This window comes from Pelophylax lessonae (assembly GCF_965119305.1).
Source record: "Pelophylax lessonae genome assembly, chromosome: 9".
Taxonomy (NCBI): Eukaryota; Metazoa; Chordata; class Amphibia; order Anura; family Ranidae; genus Pelophylax; species Pelophylax lessonae.
The window spans coordinates 152,454,300-152,474,877 of NC_138776.1; the positions used below are offsets into that span (position 1 = coordinate 152,454,300).

General features: G+C 40.8%; 1 protein-coding gene across 2 annotated transcripts in view; it reads left to right on the forward strand.

The window, feature by feature from the left end:
- PITX3 (paired like homeodomain 3) overlaps nucleotides 1-20,578 on the forward strand; it is a 141,883-nt gene that overhangs the window by 86,206 nt on the left and 35,099 nt on the right. For both annotated transcript variants that reach the window (XM_082266791.1, XM_082266792.1), the window contains exon 2: nucleotides 20,225-20,353. In XM_082266791.1, the coding sequence (XP_082122917.1) occupies nucleotides 20,245-20,353 (109 nt within the window). In that variant the 5' untranslated portion in view covers nucleotides 20,225-20,244. The remainder of the gene's footprint in view (nucleotides 1-20,224; nucleotides 20,354-20,578) is intronic.

Here is a 20,578-nt window from a genome sequence, read left to right on the forward strand (position 1 = left end):
TTGAGAGACATGTCAGGTTGACGCTTTTCACGATATAGATAATCGCTTACTCATAACCACACGTGTGGTTATGAGTAAGCGATTATCTATATCGTGAAACGCGTCAACCTGACATGTCTCTCAATGCACCGTCTATATGAATTTGATGAGGAATAAAGAACCAATTTTGATTTAATGTATCCGAGTGCGGTCCAACTTCTTTGCTTGCACTGTTTGTGGATGACGGATCTGATCAGCACCGGCTCACTCAGTCTCACCTGAGCGGCTTTCCCTTGCTAAACTTCAACATTTTTTTGGGCCAAAAGCTGCCTCCTTCTCTGCCACCATTTTGTGCCCCTACTCTCTTTGGTGCACCCCCCACCACCTCCATTATAAAAAATTGTATAAATACTTTTTTTACAGGAATCTTTGGTCCTGCCACATTAGGTAATGGGTTTTCTCCATCCTCTCCTACTTTTAATAGTGGTAACTGCCAAAAACCTGCAAACAGCAGGGCCACATAACAATATGCTTCTTTTCTGCAGCATTGCCAAAGGTGGCTTCATTGTGAACCCCCAGTGGGTAGAGTCCTTGCCATCCTGAGCTGACATGAAATTGGTTGTATGATGCTGGGCACTGAATTACAGAGTGGAAAATCTGCAGGACAAAGAGTCAAAGCTAGGGTGAGTATTGCAGTGCAAGCTGGCTTTTGATTGGTAAAATTAATGAGCAATTGATTTCTTAGATTGAGCTATTATAGCAGCATTTTCTTCAAAGTCCATTTCATGTGACTTTCCAATTTTTCCACGTTTAATATGCCTTATCTGGCTATTTTGATATTAAATGTAGAGATTTGTAGCTTAGCCTCTAGATGTAGATTTAGGATTAAGGATCAAGAGTTAGGGTTGAGATAAATTCCCCCTCCCCCTCTTTTCAGCAGCAGCTATTTACCCTCCCCCCTCACTCTGTTCTGGATGGGAGCTAAAGGAAATACCAAGTACTTCAGGTTAAGGAGGAGAATGTTGCTCACTTCATGTGACAGCGCTGGGGACTGATCTGTGCTGTTAAGTAGAAAGTTTATAGTAAGCTATAACACATATGACTGATAGATGACTTTCTGCACCTGTTGCTTTTCCCTCCATGGGCTTGTGTAGAGGAGCGAATGAGGTATTCGCCTTCTACTGCTCCTAGGTTCCATCTCTGTTCCTACAGGTGCTTTTGACCTGCATTTAACCTCCTTCCAAGCTGCATTAAGCTCATTTTGTATTTGTATGGTCTTGTATGGGGATTAAAGCAGGTGGTGGAGGTGGAGGGCAGCAGCACTCAGGGCAAGTTCAAGCACTGGAGGGTGCCTAGCAATGAGTGGAGGCTGGGGTCGAATCTGATCTCTTATTTTATTGACAGGACCCAAATGATGGTTGTATTTGACTGGATTTCAAAGTAACACAACGTAGAAATATAAAATAGGATTTCTCCTGCATTATTGAACTTGAAATCAAAGAAAAATTGACGTGATGTGTCACATGACCTGTGATTAACATTGTCAGTAGCTGCATCATGATTCAAAAAACAACATAGAAACCTACTATTTGTAGCTGGCTTGGGTACTTGTGATTTGCTGTTTTTCTATAAATATGGTTTTCTTATGTAAGGTACAACCGAGCTATTCAAATCTGTTGAAGTCATACCGGTATTTAATAGGATTGGTGGTAATGATGATTTTGATATTCTGAGGTCATAATGGGCAATCTATTGGCGGTCTGTAATCACAAAAACATTAAAAGCTCATACTTTGTGCCATAGTGCATTGCTAGTTTTATTGCCTTGATCTTTTATAAATGTACACTGCCCCCTTGAGGACTGCTGGTTTTCTTACACTTTTGGATTCCCCTGGGTTACCCGTAGCAACTGCATGCAGAATCTTAACACTTTACTTCCTTGGCTCAGTCAATAAACAGTCTAGGGGTTGTTGTTTTTGTTTTTTTATTTTATATTGGGATGGGAGAAAGGATGAGGGGGATACTTCAACACTTGAACTATTCACAATGCTGAGGACTTCTATCTGAGAATGCGGCCAGGCCGCAAGCTTATCCTGCCACTAGATGAATCTGAGGTAATGTTCCTTTTAATACTTATCTTCAGGGCACAAACCTAGTACCCCCTTTCTATCCACCAGCTGACACCCATCCACTGACTACTCTACTCCTGAGTGGCCCTCTTCCTGGTCAGGCCCTTAGGCACGATCCTCTGTACTCACAATACTGCTTTCCAGGTTCTCCAGTGCCTCAACTCCTTGAGTCAGTTCTCCTGGACCTCTGGGTTCAGCTCCACACTTTTGGCTCACCAGGCCAACTGCCTGTGACCGTACACCAACTACTTCAGAAGAGGAGACAGCCACCACCCTCCTTCTTTCCGGGACCCTGCTCACAAGCCAAAGACCCCGAGCACATGTGCCCCTGGCTTTATATACTATACCCCACAATGCACCGAGACAGCAGTCTGTGCCAATCCCTCCCTGGGGCTGTATCAAAGCCTGTGTGCCATTGGTCAGTTTTCCTCCACTATCCAATGTGCCTCCCCATTGTATCAGTGGGGACACTCCCTCAGACCAGATGAATCACACACTGAGCACATTGAGCAGACCTAATGTACAGATCCCACTCCCTGTTAAGCAGAGAGATTATAGAATTTAACTGCTGTTCCTCTGATAGGCAGACAGAGCCAAAAACTATACTCACTCTCTAGCACCTATCTAGAAGGGTGCTACATAAAGTAAGGTAGTTTCTTATCTCTTGCCGCCTAAGGCCTTGGGAAAAAACATGCACATTTTTACAAAAACAATGAATATTCTTTAGAAATTTAAAATTTTCATTCAAATAAAATACATTTTTCATCAGCACAAATTTTGAAATATTATATAAAAAATTCTCAGTGTTTGTAGAAGGCGTGTTTTTAGGTATTATATCTTGGCACTTCACAATCAGTCCTGGCTTCCCATGTAGATTAGCTTTGTTGTGGTGAAGGTGGAAAAGTCAGAGCTTGACAAGAAGGATGGGTGAGTAATGAGATCCCAGTGCTTCTGAGAGGTGTTAACTGCCCTTGGATAAAGACATAGCCACATCTTCAGATCTCCATTACGTATTTTGCTCATAATGTTGCTATTTCAGTCTGAATGTCACCTATAAAAGAAGAGGTCTCGCTCTCCCGGGGAGCTCTAAATAGAAGCCTTGCTAGATAATCTTTGATTTATAGGCTAACGAGACCCAGGGTTTAGAGTGAGTCTGCAAACTGCCAGGGGGGTTTCCAAGCCAAGAAACCACGCACTGGTTTGGCAGTACATTGGGGAATTTGTGTGTCCATTTGCTGGCTGGGGACAGGGAATTAACCCCTTAACCACACTTGTATGTAGACATCTGACAGTTCCTGTCCCTAATAGCAACGATGTGAGCAAGAAAATATATATACAATATATATATATATATATATATATATATATATATATATATATATATACAGTAAAACCGTGGATTGAGAGCAACTTGGTTTGAGAGCGTTTTGCAAGACAAGCTAATGTTTTTTTTAATACAAGTGATGTCTTGATATACAAATAGCGTTGTGTCACAACTGAGTATAAAAGAGGAGAGAGGTGCCTCTAAGTGTAGCAATATGGTTACATTTAATGAAGGTACAATATTTAGCAACTCAAATGGTTGATGATTAAAACAGGCACATCTAGGTATGTAGGCATCGGGGGTAAAGCTATCCACATAGACCATCCTTCGCACCACCATTAATGTCATCCCTTCCATGCTGGGCTTCACGAGCACTTTAACCTTCTTAGCGGTATTCCCAAGCGTGGCTCGGGTTAAATTTCAGAGCCGAAAGCGGTAACCCCGAGCCACACTCGGGGTACCGCCAGAAGCATCGCTGGATCCTGTAAGAGAGGTTACTTACCTTGTCACCGGGATCCAGCGATGTGTCCCGGCGGTGTCTAGCGGCGGTTCTTCCTCCCGATCGTCTCCGTGCCCCGGCTTCCGTCTCCTGCGACGTGACGTTCGCAGGGGGGTGGAACCGGCGGCAAATTATATATATATGTATATATATACGTACAGTATGTATATATATATTATATACGTATATATATATATATATATATATATATATATATATATATGTATACATATATATATATATATATATATATATAATAAATGTATACAGTTGGTTTGGGCTGCTCATTCACAAGAATTACATGCAAAATAATGGTACCGCTTTCAGCACCTAAAATCCGAAAGAATCATACCGCCAGGGAGGTTAAGCCTCGCTTTCAGATCGCTGTACTGCAGGGTAGTCTTCCCGGTCACGAGTGCAGAATGACAGCAGTAAGAGCTGGCAGTGAGAAGAACGATCCATGTGAATAGCTTTACCCCGAATGCCTGCATTCTTAGATTTTAATCCTTAACCATGGGAGTTGCTAAATATTGAACCTTCATTAAATGTAACAATATTGCTACACTTAGAGGCACCTATCTTCTCTTTTATACTCTGTAGCTGCTGCTGGATTTTGCTTCTAATCCCCTTGTGGAGGCTGCCATTTGTGGATGGACATTTTATGGTTACAAAATCACTTTGCTATAATCTTTTTATATGGACTATAAACTGAAGGACTTATGAATAATTGGTTGTGGAACAAATCATTTGAGCTTCCATTATTTCTTATGGGGAAATTCACTTTGATATAAGAGTGCTTTGGATTACAAGCATGCTTCCGGAACAAATTATGCCCGCAATCCAAGGTTTTACTATATATATATATATATATATATATATATATATATATATATATATATATATATATATATATATATATCCTGCTTTATTATATTGTGTCTCCTTCTTTGACGATAATTATTTACCATATATACTTTAGTATGTGTCAATTTACAGCAGGGATCCTAAAAAGTATTTATACTCAAGAACCTGTGATTTCTAGATGTGCTGGCTATGTTTATATCCATGCCTCATGCTGTTCTATGATACAGTAAACTAATACATTCGATTTTGTAAAAAATGGCATACTATTATAATGTGTTTAATTTGACAAGCAGGAAAATGTTGAACCTGTTAGGAAGTAAATGACAGGAGTACATGTACAAGTGGTTGAAATTTAGTGCTAGGTTGTACAATCTGTAAAATGTAAATGGTGGTTGAATTTGCAATAATGCTGGTGTCCCTATTATGCCTATAGTTCTACAGGGGTGTATGGCTCATACAGCGAATGCACAGAATTACTAATGTCTTAGCAGGTAAATAGGTAGTAGAAGTTGTTACAGGAGAATGCCTTTATTACATCTTCTGCATCAAATAAACACAGATAGCATTGGCACAGGAGAAAAATAGACATTGCACTTAGCACCACAAAATAATAGCTTGTACTTACATGCCTGCCATCATACAGTCTCTCTCTGAAGATCAACTTTACCCAAGGTTTGGGAGAAAGTGTGTGAACAGCTAAAAAGAACAACTATAACTTTAGCATAAGTAGGTTATTTTTAAGGAAATGAATTTACTGAGTGAATTGCACCTATCAATCAAGATCTTCAATAGGAGTATACACATCATATCTGCCACCATATATCTAATGAAAGGGATGCAACACTCTTCTATTAAAAAAAAAAACATTTACTAAATATTCCAACAGGTAAAATAGAATTCCAACTCAGCTCATTGTTCAGCAGTTAGCGATGGAGTGATCAAAGGAACTGTAACTGATTTAATGAACCATTTGCAGTTTCACTGTACCGGACGTGTGTACTTACTTGTGCATGACTTAATCTTTAAGACAAGCATATACTACTATAAAAGGGAATAGAAATACCGCGCTCTAATGTGAACTCAAAACCAAGAAAGTAAATAAATGAGTTAAATGAACACTGTGCTCAAAAAAGTCCCAATATTAGTGAAAATAATCCAGACGAGTGTTCAAACTCCCCTACGACCATCAAATAATGTGCACCAGTGAGTGTGTATCCCTTGATCCACCGACAAACACATGCACAAGCTGCTCAACCTACAAGGCAACTATTGGCCCCAGAAATCCAAGGAATATGCCGCCCAATAATTATCATTATCAAGTCCCTGAAGAGAACCCTCATCGAAACTATAGGCATATACTACTGGTAGGATCAACCAGGTATTGTATCTGTTGGAATATACAGTAAATTAGATTTTGTAGCAAAAGTATTGCATTGCTTTAATTGGATATATACTGTTTTTAGTCATAAGGTATAGGTTTTGCTTTATTCATCTTATTTTTCTTATTTTGTGTATCAAATTTATTTTGAGTTAATATGGCTACTAACATTATGTACAGGTACCTGTCTCAAATTTGTGAAAAGATCGGTTTGGGAACGTGTAGCCTTATTTTAAGTATTGGGGTACTTATTGCTAGAATCAGAAAATTGTTTTGTGTTCACTTTCCAGATACAACTAACTAGAAATGTGTTGATTATTAGTAGTACGTCAAAAAAAAAAGCAGTAAAGGAGGGGACTTTGGATGTACCTTTTAACCCTACAGGTGACCTGCAGCTTGTCAAAATAGGAAAACCGTTTTAATGGGTACTTTCTGCTTTGTATTTGTACATACATGTTATTTTTCTGGAATGCTGTCTAAAAACACAAGGGGGAAAAAGTATAGTAGAGCTCTTGCTTAAGGGTGTATCCTTAGGCAAGTCAACCATGGCCTAGGGATGGGGGGGACGTGTGTACCCTTTTCTTAGCTCTCGACCACCACCATATGATTTTTTTGGCTCCATTGCTATGTCATTATCTGCCCCATCATCAGGAAATGCTATATTAACCCCTTCATGCCTAAGGATAAAACAGATCTTAATGCCTATGCACATTTTTGCAACTTTGACATGTGTTAGTAAAACTGTATATATCGTCACAACTACTTTGTGTATCCAGGTGGATTATACCTTGTTTTTTCTGGACAAATTGGACTTTCATTTGGTGGTAAATTGTAATTAATATCTCCTGATTTTTGTTTCATTATCAAAGGAAAACTCACCCAAAGTAGTAAACAAAATATATATTTTTGTTTTAAATGTAGCTGTATATTTCTTGTTAGTACCATAACCAACTACCTAAGAACAACCCATAATAAATTCTTACTAGGGATGCACCGAAATGAAAATTTTGGGCCGAAACCGAAACCGAAAATGCAGGATGCCCTTGGCCGAAAACCGAAACCGAAACCGAAAATGACTTTTTCCCCCAAAAAAATTTGAAATGGATAGAACAGGGACATAAACCAAAAACAGGCAGCGACGTACACCTAAACCTGTCGCTGCCACCCTGTCACAGTATATGTACTGTGATGGGTTGGCAAGAGGTTAATTTAATTACCAATGGTATTTGTATTATGAGGCATGAGGGGTTAATGTATTGTCACTGCTGGTCACTCATCTATTAGTGACTGACCAGTGGCAGGTAATTAACCCCTTTGTGCTGCATTAGTGCAACCAGTGTTAATTAACACTGACACTGGTTGCACTAATGCAGCACAAAAGGGGTTAATTAACTGCCACTGGTCAGTCACTAATAGATGAGTGACCAGCAGTGACAATACATTAACCCCTCATGCCTCATAATACTAATAGCATTGGTAAGCTGCCTCAGCTCCCCTCCCCCCTCCCCCACTGCCTCAGCGTCCTCCTCCTCGGGTGTCCTCTCCTGCATTCAAAAGTCCCGCCTCTGGCCGGCGGCACCGCCTCTCAATGATGTCCCTACTACTCTGTGCATTATGAATGGACATACTAGGCGGGGGGCGGGGCGAGCGGCCGCTATAGAGAGAACTATTGTGATCCTTCACTGTCAGCTCCTCACGTCTATGTATGAATGAGAACTGAACTGAGCTGACACCGGGCGGGGGGGCGGGCGGAGCGGCCGCTATTAGCTGTGACTATGTGAGAGCTTCTCTTCCTTGTCAGCGGAGATACGTGCCTGTCAGGGAAGTGAAGCTCTCACATAGTCACAGCTAATAGCGGCCGCTCCGCCCGCCCCCCCGCCCGGTGTCAGCTCAGTTCAGTTCTCATTCATACATAGACGTGAGGAGCTGACAGTGAAGGATCACAATAGTTCTCTCTATAGCGGCCGCTCGCCCCGCCCCCCGCCTAGTATGTCCATTCATAATGCACAGAGTAGTAGGGACATTATTAAGAGGCGGACGGCCGGCCAGAGGCGGGACTTTTGAAACCTGCCCTGCGCTGCGCTGCGCCCTCCTCCTTCCCCACGGCGGCCATTTTTATTTTCGGCACTGTTAACCCATTATCGGCCGAAATGAGAGAGGCTCATTTTCGGCCGATAATTTCGGTGGCCGAAATTTCGGTGCATCCCTACTTATTACTATTATTTATCTTTTTTTTTTTTTGCACACGCACAGTTTTTTTTTTCTCTCTGCAAAGAGAGAGAAAGATACAATGTATTTTTCCTTTACATTCACAGAGAGAGAAACACAGGGGTGGGCCATACAGTGACTGATCACTGTGGTAGCCAATCAGAGGCTACCACAGCAATCAAGTGACCCAGAATCGGTTGTTCCAGGTCCCGATCATTAGTACAGGACCCGGGGCTCTCGATGAGACCCTGATCTCTGTGCTGGGAGTGCGTTTCCAGCACAAAGACAGATATGAATATATGCGGCCCCATGGCAAAAAGCCCAGTACAGTGAGGCCGCATATATGTGTTATGTTGGTTTCAAGGGGTTAAAGTGGTTTGAAAGGCTCAAGATTTTTTACCTTCATGCATTCTATTTACAACCTTCAGTGTTCAGTGGCCCCTCCAGTCCCCTTAATACTTACCTGAGCCCTCTCGATGTGCACAAGAGCTGAGCTTCTCCCAGGTCTCTTATTCCATATTGGCTGAGACAGCAGCTGGAGCCATTGGCTCCTGCTATTGTCAATCACAGCCGGCGAGCAAATGAGTTGAAAGCGTGGGGGTGGGGCTAAGCAATGGCTCTGTAGGTTAATGGACGTATAGAGCGGGGCTAGGGAGCATGAACGCACGAGTGCCCCCAGAGCAAGCAGCTTGCTGTTGGGGGCACTGGCTGGAGAGTAGGAGCCAGGAGCAGCGGTTGGCTGGGAACCTGAAAAGAGGAGGATCAGGGCTGCTCTGTGCAACACCACTGCACAGAGCAGGTAAGTATTACATGTTTTTTTTTCTTAAGGAACCTTTAATGTCACTTTCAATTTGTGAATTCTTCCTCTGTCATTTCTTCTTCTCTAACCTTCCTTTTACTACACCTACTTTTGTGTGGTTCTGCCATATTGCTGTCAATCACAGGCAGGACATGAGACAGAGAGTAAAGGTGCCATTTGTTTTCTAAGAGAGGAAACAAAAGGTGTGGTAGACAGGAGTGTTGGTGGTGATGGGGTGATATGATGAAGAGAGGACCTAATCAACATTCTGCTATAGGGTTGTGATTTGAATAATTGCAAAAGCAACCATTCAGTTATTAATATCATTTTTTGAACCCACGCTGGAAAAATGACAGCCACTTTTCTTAAGTTGTCAATTGTTCCTCATATAGGATACCTCCATTATAGCACGCACATGAACAGGGCAGTTCTACTACCAACTGTCCACTCTCTATAATCATAGCAATGTTCTGTTACACCTTATGGCACAATACATCTATCAGTGCGTGCTGACCAATTAACCCGATCATTTCACAAATGGATATACTCATATGAATATGCATCAATCATACAAGTATTAATGGCACAAATAAAGGTAATTAGCACAGAGCAGTTGATACATTTTAAAACTGATGGAAATTAGAGACTGTTTTAAGAAAGTTCATTGGGAAATGATCTAAGAACCAAGTCATAGATCAGATTCCACACTACAAGTTTTTTTAGTTAAGTATGAACACTTCAAATATTTGTGGCTTATGCCGTAGCTCAGTCACAAGGTTCACATATACTAATGTCATGTGGATGCATTGTAGGTTCCTTGAAGATATATTTTGTGTGTGTGCACAGTCAGAAAATATTTTGATCACTTTAAATGGGTTTGACCAGCCCTGGTGTTAAAGGATAAACACTTGAAAGAAGAAGGGTGTTCCTGACCCATCACACATGACTTGCAGCTAAAAAAAAAAAATCTGGTGCTATCCTGTTAGGCCCAGAATATTTCTTAAATATTTTTTCAAGCATCTCCCTTTGGATCCATATTAATTTAGTTAACTAAATCATCTGAATAGGTATTATTAAGTTAATAATATAGTATTTGCACAATTTTCCAAACAATGGTATTTCTTAAGCTTGGTTCTGGACTTGTTGCATACCTACCACACCTGTGTTGCGTAGTTGCAGCGGCGAGTTATTTGGTAACATTGTAGAAGGACTTTATTGTTTAACATGTAAAGTTAACCTCATAAAATGAATGACCACACATTAGCCATTTCCATGTATTTCTATGCATATGAAAATAAAGTGTATCTAAAGTCAAAACTTTAATTTAAAGCATTTGTAACCCTTGAAAAAAAATGCTCCTGTTCCTTTAAAGCATGAACAGCATAGTGCTGTTGCAGTCTAATTTGTCCCTTTCTATGTTCTAAAATACCTAGTTGATCCTGCCTGTTCCAGTGTCCCCCTATGTGAACTGAACATGGTAGTTATAGCTGCTGATCCATGATACCATGGTCAGTTTAGGTGCCTCCTTCATCCCACTGTGTTCTGAGTGTCTCCCCCTCCCTCCCTGCCTATCAGCTCCAGTCTGTGTAGTGAGAGCCGATCTGCTCCCCACCCCTGCCTCTATTCTGCAGCATTACATATAGCTGATACTTGTATCCTCTCTAATTTATATAGCTATCAAATCCCAAATACCTTCTTTCACAGCTTCTCTCTGTGGTCACGTGACCTTCCTCTGATGTCGGTGGGTAAACTCAGCCCCTCTCGCTCTTCTCCTTAGAACAGGGAAGAAGAGTGGAGGGAGGTCATGTGACCACAGTGCGGCAATGTGAAAGAAGGTACAGTATTTGGGATTAGAATTAAAAAAAAACTGACACACACTTCTTTATAGCTAAATATAACAAAGAGGATACAAGTATCGGATATATGTGACAACATTGGATATATGTGTACAACCACTTTACATTTTAGAGAAATTATTGCAGGGTTAGAATCCTTGTCAGGTTTTTATTGCTGTCAGTTTGCTCGCCAGGGAGATTCACCCTCTCTTTCTGTCCTGGTGACTACTGTCACTAGGGCTGAAAGGTAGGGAAAATCCAAATTTTTCTGTTGTCACCAGAGCAGGAAAAGAGGGAAAATGTTTCTTTAATGATTGTCAAAAAGGGTGCTTGCTTTACTCTGGAGAAATGCCTTTTTATTTCTTGTTGTGTCTGCATCAAATGGTATGAAAGGAAATCCCCCAATGTGATATAGATAGGAAAGAAAATACAAAAACTAACAGGGGTTTTAACCATAATTCTCTATCACAAATAGAACATTTTTTTGGCTTGAAATATGCTTTAAAGTAGAACTATGGGCAAAAAATATGCATATATGCTGCAATCTGTCAATAGCATTAGCACAGCCATTTAGAGTCCCCTATACTGTAAAACATAGACTATTAATCCTTTCAGTAGATGTTTTTTCCAAGTTGACAACACAGTTAACTTTGTAGAGAAATCACACAGCATTAATGGTCTTAGATAAACAATTTTAAATGGACTTGGGAGAAGTATAGCCAAAGCTTTGTTGGCTATGGATCACAGTTCGTTTTGCACTCCCTGACCAGTTTTTAGCCAGCAGTTGGGATAAAGCAGGGTCGGGACAAGCTGTGGGCAGGAGGGACGGCTGCCCTGGGTGCTGTGGTATCGTATGAGGTTGTTGGCGCTGCATGGGCAGTGCCTATCTACAAGTTGGCAGGAGTACTGGAAGAGTGAGAACTTTTATTTCGGAAGAATTTTGACTTGCAAAGAGAATTTATGCTTTTGGGGTAAGCATGCAGATTAGTGTTCATATTTTTTTGGAGGGGAGGGGATCTTTGCTGGCACATTGGGGTCAATTTACTAAAGGCAGTTGCTCCAAATCTTAGTAAATGAGGTAAGGCTTCACTTTGCAAAGAATACCCAATCACGTGCAAGGAAAATAAAAAAACAGCAATTTTGTTCATTTACTCATTTGCTCATTTGCTCATTTACTAAGCTCTGGAGCAACTGCACTTCCAGAGTGCAACTGCACTTTGCAAAGTGCACAGTCTATTTGTCTTTAGTAAATCAACCCCATAATGCTCAAACATTTTGTGGAGGGGGGTCCATTTGGCATCCTTGCCCTGTTTGCCCTGTTGCCTAGATGACCTTTGTCCCAGGACTGGGCTAAAGTCCACTGTCAGCTGAAGTAACTGAGCCCCACCATCTCAGTGATCCGCCGAGAGATTGAGCCAGCCCCTGCCTCCCCCTCCAAAGCCCAGCTCCCCAGTGAATGCTGGAGGTTAGAGCAGAGAGCCATAAACTGACAGTCACAGCTCTCTGCTCTGAGGGGGAGAAGTCAGCGAACAGTGGTGTTTGATTGATAATCAAAAAAAGTGCAGTGCTAAAACAAATTGCAAAATAAATACCCGATTATAAGCTGAACAAAAATTGTGAAGAAATATGTATAATAACAACAATCATAAATGACAGTGCAGTCTAAGGGAATAAAGTCCGCAGAATAGAAAATATACATTCCAGTGCAGCGAATAACCGCAGAACTTGACCACCCGTGTCCCAATCCTCAATGTGAAAACCTTCTACCACTTATAAAAATGACTGCTTACCAGAACATATGGACTCAGTTACCTATACAGGTACTGGCTCAACCACATTTGGATGTGTGCAGGAGTGATACTAGGAGACTCCAAACGTTTCCACACGTAACCACGCGATGACTAACATAGATTGGTGTCAAAACAGTGCGTTGGACCATACAGATAAAGAAAGACTCCACATAGTGTAAAACTGTATCTCCAAAATGTATTTTAAAATGTAGAAAACTTACATCATTCTCAATAAACAAGCGCTTGTAACATCATCCAGTATAAAAGTGCAATGGCCTGAATGGTAAGAAACCCAATGTGTTTTGTCTTCAAAGACATCATCTGGTGTTTGATTGCTCAGTTCTTACTGCAGAGCTGGTGGGGCAGATGCAGCATCAGATCAATACTGCATCCATCTAGGTGAATATAAATGTTTTTTTTTTTTTACAAAATCCAAACTTCTCTTTTAAGTAAAATAAATTAAAGTGACACTTCAAATCTAGTTTAGAAAAAATAAAATTCTATTCAGGTATGCATTCTTAATTCACAAGTACCTTCCATTGCTCTCAGCTTCCTCCAAATCTCCAAACTATTATTTTTTGCTGCTGTGATTCTCCTTTCCGTTAAAGGGTGGCTACATTTATTCTCCATGTTCCCACATATGAGCATAGCCACCCTCTCTTGCTCTCTCTATTGGCCTAGGGACTATGGACTGTGGACTATGGGATTTGTAGTGCACATGACCACAACTAATATGCACTGCTTGTTCCAAACATACAAAACATAGGGTTAATGGAGAGGTTCAGGAGCTCACGGAGAACATTACAAGAAGGCAAAAAAACAATAAGAACTAATTTCATGAATAATTTGATTACTGTGCAGCTTTGGCTAAAGTTAAACAATGCCCTTGCTATAGGTGTAGACCCTTTATGTATCTCGTGAAGCCTGAATGGCAACCTTCTAGGACATTGCTAAGGATGTTGCTAATAGAAGCCTAGTGTTACTGTTCACCTGCACCATCACAGGAGTGAGCTCTTTCTCTGATTCAAACCCCTTTACATGCACTTTTTCTCCCCTGATGCAGAAGCTCTGAGCTCAGCGTTTGAGAACTCACCCATGTGATGGTGCATCATATGTTTTTTATTTTGTCCATAGTTCATCTTTAAAGTGGAACTTCACTCTAAAAGGTATTGTCCACTTTATGCTCTTCCCCCTCCAACATTTTTGTCCATTTTCTTTTTTTGGGGGGTACCTATTATTGCGCGCACTTCTGGTCAGATCGCCAAGGCAGTTGCACTGGAGGTTTGGCCTCCCTCCCTGCCCGCAACCACTTGGTGCATGTCACAGGTCTCATGAGGCTACTGGGCCATTCACACAGAGCAGCACAGTTCCCTCATGCACAGTGAGAAGCCAGCTGTGAAGTCACAAGGAGTAGCACTCAACTTCCCACACTAAACATGCCAGTGCCAGGGACCCAAAGACTGGCGAAGAACCAGTCCAGGTGAGGACAGTGCTGGATCCTTGGACAGGTAAGTGTCCTTTTATTAAAAGTCAGCAGCTACAGGATTTTGAGCTGCTGACTTTTTACTTTTTTGCAAACAAGCTGAAGATCCTCTTTAAAGTGCAGCCCCAACCCAACCCAACCCAAAAGGGGAAGTTCTTTAAGGACTCATCCCCCCGCTCCTCTAGAAGAATGGGCCCTTTTGAGGAGCGGGAGGGTGAGCAGGTACCTGATTTTGACAGGTACCCGATCTGACTGCCTAGGCGATCAGAAGCGGAAGTTCTCCCCCCCCCCCCGCAGTCTTTTGGGACACGTGAGAAGTCCCAAATGACTGCGGGACCATTCGCAATGCACAGCGCTGCACGCACATGTGCAGTGGGCACCGGCTGTGAAGCCGCAAGCTATTACAGCCAGGTTAGGATGCCGGCATCAAGGATAGGATGCCGGCATCAAGGAAAGAAGACAGCAAGTGAAAATGGCTGACATAAGCACACCGCTGGATCATGGGACAGGTGAGTGGCTATTTTTTTAAAAGTCAGCATCTACAGTTTTACAGTTATTTTTTCATAGGAGACTGGTCAACCGTTTTAAGTGCAAATCTCTCCAGGTTTACAGCAAACCAGAAAGCACATGAAATAGTAATTAAGACAGAAGGAGCCTAATTAAAAGAAAAAAGGATTGGCAAAATATTTAAATCATCTTTAGAATTTGTCAATCCATTAACCAAAGTGCTGTACATGTAGGCAATGACAAATGTATTCCTTTGACTAAAGAGACATTTGGCCTTCTATCTAACCTTGCTTCTAGAACACTCTATTTTTGCTGTTCCCAGCATCCTTTTTTAACTAGATGTTGCTTGCTGAGATTTTTTCTTATCTCTTGAATGTTTACCCAGCCTTTTCTTGGATGCCCTGATTATATAATTAAAACAATTGTTGCACCCCACATGTCCTACATTAATGAAAGTATACAGAAAATATAGAGACCCAATCTGAGACATGACCAGAATCTTTTTTTTTTTTTTCAGAATCTATGACAAAGACTGTCACTGTTAATGTCTTACCCTTAAAGCAACTATTCTAGGGGCATGGGACCAGCATAAAAAACCTGCGTATGGATTATGTAACACTACCCAAAATGAGCCACTTGGTAATTTGGGTCCTCTGTTCTGCGCCTCGACTCCAAGAACAATCTTAGCCTCTCTGGCACACCTAGTTGACTGAAAGTCACTGCAAGCAATTATAAAAACTATGGATATCTTTAGTTGACTATGAATTAGGACACGGAAAAAGACGCAAGACCATTTAGTGGTAAATTAACTTAATGTATTGGTACAGGTTGAAGTGAACAATGGTAGGCGCAAAAAAAGGGCATACAGTAGATAGATACAGACATAGTCTGCTAGGCAATTTAATCATGATACTAAACTAATTTAGAATAGAGTTAGACTAGACTAACTAGACTAGGATTAACTCATGAATCAGTGAAGTCAGCAATAAACAGTGCATATAAGCATTAACTGCAATGTGAATGACAATGCTATACCTAGTCTAAAGTGCACTGGCTAGCAGTGGGGCCCAACTGAACCGTTGGTGCACATGAGAATAGACCCAGTCAAGCCTGCAGGCAGCAGTAAGGCTTCTAGATAGCTGTATGGTCAGATCCTAAAGGGTTCAGTCTCTCTAGCAGCAGATAGTGAATCCCCACAGCAGCACTGCACCCAGGTGACTTTATCTGTTGTCACCCCCAAACTCAGCATTCCAGGTCCCGCTTAGGTCACTGATATACAGCAGCAATGCAGCGATGTCCTGGACAATGATGTGCACTCTACATTCTTCCTCAGGAAGCTGTGTCCTGTACAGCCTGAGAAATTATCAGAATCTCTTTTCCAATACTCTTGGCAATCTCTCTCTGCGGTAATTATTCCACAAGGGTATATGCTCTGTGAATGAACAGCACTTGCTCATAGAAACATAAATGTGACAAGTGTACAAAAAACATGTAAAACTTGATTATATACAATTTAAAGACATGCACAAAAGACAAGTAAAGTCCAAAAAAATATAATATTAGTGATAAAGTGCTTGATCTCCATTGGACATATTAACATGCAATATACAGAGTTTGTTGTTGAAAAAAACTTGTGCCAAATGATCTGACAATCCCTCAAAAGTGCTCCACCACCATGTGCAGTGAAGTGAAGATCCCCACTCACCAGATGCTGTTGGCCTGCCCTGTCGTATAATAAGAAGGGTCAGATATAGCTTGATAAGGTCTCCATGATCAGGCTGTATCCTCCGGCCAGCTCCCCATGTCACCTTCTCTCGATGGTCAGTGGTTCCAGAGATGATTTGTAATACCAGGCAGGATAGAAGGAAAAAACGAAGAGGAAACTCCTCATAGCGTAAAAAAAGTATGGACTGTTTATTAAAAACCTTCATACAAGGTAGGCTTACAAAATGATAGTTAAAAATGTCATCATATTCATATTACTAGTGCAGGCATCTGCACTAGTAATATTAGCATGTGACCAGTTTTTCCTGGGAGCACTTTTGAGAAATTGTCAGGTCATTTAAGTATCACTTGGCTCAAGTTTTGTTCAGCAACGAACTCTGTATATTGGATGTTATTATGTCCAACGGAGATCAAGCACTTTACCACTAATATTATATTTTTTTGGACTTTACTTATCTATTGTGCATGTCTTTAAATTGTATATAATCAAGTTTTAGATGTTTTTTGTACACTTGTCACATTATAGTGAATTATTCATTCACAGAGCATATACCCTTGTGGGGAACAGCAGCTGCAAGTATTTGTATAATTTTTTTTTTGGCGCAGTTGTATATATAAAATTAATCGCTCTGGGAAGAGCAGTTCAAAAGCTTTAGATTACAGTAGAGTCTCCCTCCTTTGGACTACAGTTCCCACAGTGCAGTGCTGCCTGACTCAGTCTATTGAACTCTTCCTGCTCAGCAGCTCCCTCCTCTTGTTGATATAGCTGTTAACCAGTTCAGCACTGCAGGGCAGCAGCTACAAAAGGAGCAACTGCAGCCAGTATTTCTCTCACTCCTTATTCCTCACCAAGCACCAATCATTTTTCAGTAACTTTAGTAAGTATGCATTAATATGTTCATGACATATCATATTATAGCACCAGCTTATAAATATCTGATATCAGCTCCACTTTTAAAGCCTTTGGCCAGATTTTTGTCAGTTTGATGAAAATCATTTAACCCCTTCATGCTGCCACCTTGTGGCCCTTTAGGAGGTTTTAAATGCTGGGAACCAGAGATGGGAATTGTCATCATGTGATTGCTCTAATTGGCTTTTACAGTGGTCACATGATCGGAAAGCTCCTGATCGCAAGTAGGAATCAGGAGCTTATCAGTACCCACCAGTAACCGTGCTGGGAGCGTGCACGGCGTGTGATCTCAGCACAGAAATGTTTATAATCGGAATGCATATATGCGGCCTCTCCCCATTAAAGCCCACCTGCCAAGAGGCCTCATATATATGCGTACGGCTGGCGGAAAGAGGTTTAATATGTTCCCAAATAAAGAATAAAATATTGTTTTGATAAATCTGATCAGGGCATTGACAAAGGGATCTATAGCTGATCAAGTAGGCATTGTTCCTTTGTTAATAAAATATCAATTATTTTTTATATAAAATAGTAATAATCTATTTTTACTAAAATGTAACCGGTAATAGAAACAGTGAAAGCTATCTTTAATATTGACCGGAGGATACTGGCTCACTCTTAGCTATGTGGACAGAGACTAGTAGTACATGCTAAAAATTCCAAGTACATTTGGAAAATATCCTTATATGGAATTTGCATTAAATGTCCAACCTTCCAGATGATCCAAGTTCCAGTAACATTGAGGGGTCCCTGGCTCCTTGCCTTTCTGCTGTTTACATGTCTTGGAAGTCCATCGGGAAAAGAAATGATAACACAGTCCCCTATCATATCTGAAAAGGCATCATTACAGGTGAACCCCATGATTTCCTAAAAAGATGCAAGTGCTTTCATATCACTACACATAGGGGACTAAATCTTCTTCACAGCTATGCTATAGAAAGACACAGTGACCCAGTTTACTAAAGGAATTGAAAATATTCCCTATGTAAGGGAATTCTCACTAAGCTTAGTGAATGTAAGAAGCTGTGCTGATTTTATTCATCCAATCATGTGCAATTAAAAAGCCTGTTTTCAAAATTTTCCTTGCCCATGATTGGCTATTCGTTGCAAAGTGAGCTTTCACCACATTCACTGAGCTAAGTGAAAATCCCCTTTGCAATGTGAGCATGTTCTATTCTTTTAGTAAAGTGGTAAATTTAGTAAATTCTTCAGACAGGACATAGATATACATTGTGATATTGGCATCACCAGACTGACGTGGTCCTCTAATCACAGTTTCCTGGTTATGTGATCACTGCGACGGCTAGTCCAGGAAATTAAAATGGAAAAGCTCTTACAATGGGCGGTGGGGTTAATTTACTAAAGCCAAATAACTGTACCCTTTGCAAGTGAAGCTCCATGATTGGGTATTCATTGCAAAGTGAACTTTCACCACATTCACTGAGCTAAGTGAAAATCCCCTTTGCAACATGAGCATGTTGTATTCTTTTAGTAAAGTGTTAAGTTTAGTAAAATTCTTCAACAGGACATAGATATACATAAACAATTGTGATCTTGGCATCACCAGACTGACATGGTCCTCTAATAACTGTTTCCTGGTTATGTGATCACTGTGACGGCTAGTCCAAGCAGTTAAAATGGAAAAGCTCTTACAATGGTGGTAGGGTTAATTTATCAAAGGCAAATACCTGTACCCTTTGCAAGTGAAGCTGTATTTTGCAAGGGAAGTTGTGCTTTGCAAGGGAATTTCTCCCAGAGTTTTGCTGACTTTTATCATCCAATCATGTGCAGAAAATGCTGTATGTGATAAGGTAATTTTTGCAAAGTGAAATTTCACCTTACATAATCTCTGGGGGAAATTCTCTTGTGAAGTGCAATTCCCCTTTGCAAAGTAAACAGCCTATTTGCCTTTAGTAAATCTACCCCTTGGTAAATAGCCTTGTTTTCCTTACCTGTGGGTTGTATCTGTATAATCAAGGTGCTCATTTTAATACTAAAAAACAAAAATAAGCTATGACACTTATAAATGAGACTATCGCTTATTTCCATTTTTGGCCCCATTTTATTATATAAAAAAATCAAAAGCGTAACTCAACTTTTGTTGAGAAAAGCACATTCCCCTCTGGGTGATCTCTGTAAATTGCAGGGATTTTAACAAACGATATTGCAGATTCCTACCTTTTCTTATTCTGAAGAAATCATTGTTTTTTCCTCTCTGCTGAGTGGATCTAATGGAAGAGGTTTTATAATTATCTATCAGCTGTGGCAGCTGCAGGGCTCTAATGGAAAAAGCTGCTGGGCCAGCATCCCTTTAGACGTGTTCCTATTGGGAGTATCTCACCAAAAATTACATTTTGTTGCAGGAGATGCCAGAAATCTGACTTTTATCTTAGTGCAGACTTCTGGGAAAATTGGGGAGCCAATCACACAAGCAGGAAATTATGTTTCTGGGGGTGTGGTCAGTACACATTCTGTGTACAGAACAGCTCCAGGTAGCCATATTGCATTTGCAGAAAATTACAACAGCTGCAGATTGAAAAGGAAAGGTCATTTTTAATAACATTCAATTACAATATGATTTGTCTCGCACCTGTAAACGCTATATTGTTTTTTCTTTATTTGCTAATTTTTTTCCCCACAAATGTGGAGTTACCCTTTAAGTCTGTTTATGAATGTACTGTTGGGGATAAAGTCCTGGTAAAAGAAACGTCCAGTTACTAGCACTGACTAATTAGGAGGAGTAGGTAATCTAATTTATTCTCCACTTATTACACCGTTGTTCTGTTTCCTTTCAGCTGTCACTTTGTACCTCCTGATGGATTTCAACCTTCTAACAGACTCTGAGGCTCGCAGTCCTGCCCTCTCTCTGTCTGACTCTGGAACACCTCAACATGATCACAGCTGCAAGGGGCAGGATCACAGCGGTAAGTCAAGACAAAGGACAGGGAAGCATAAAAAAACATTTCCGTCAACTGGTAATGCAATAAATGTGTGACTTGATACAATATTTGTCCCTACACTGTCCCTGCTCGTAACCACAAATACCTGTCCATGGCATTAGGTAGAATACAGAGTGTGCTATATTGCTATATGGATTCTTAAAGCAGAACTCCACCCAAAAGGGGAAGCTCCACTTATTTACCTCCTCC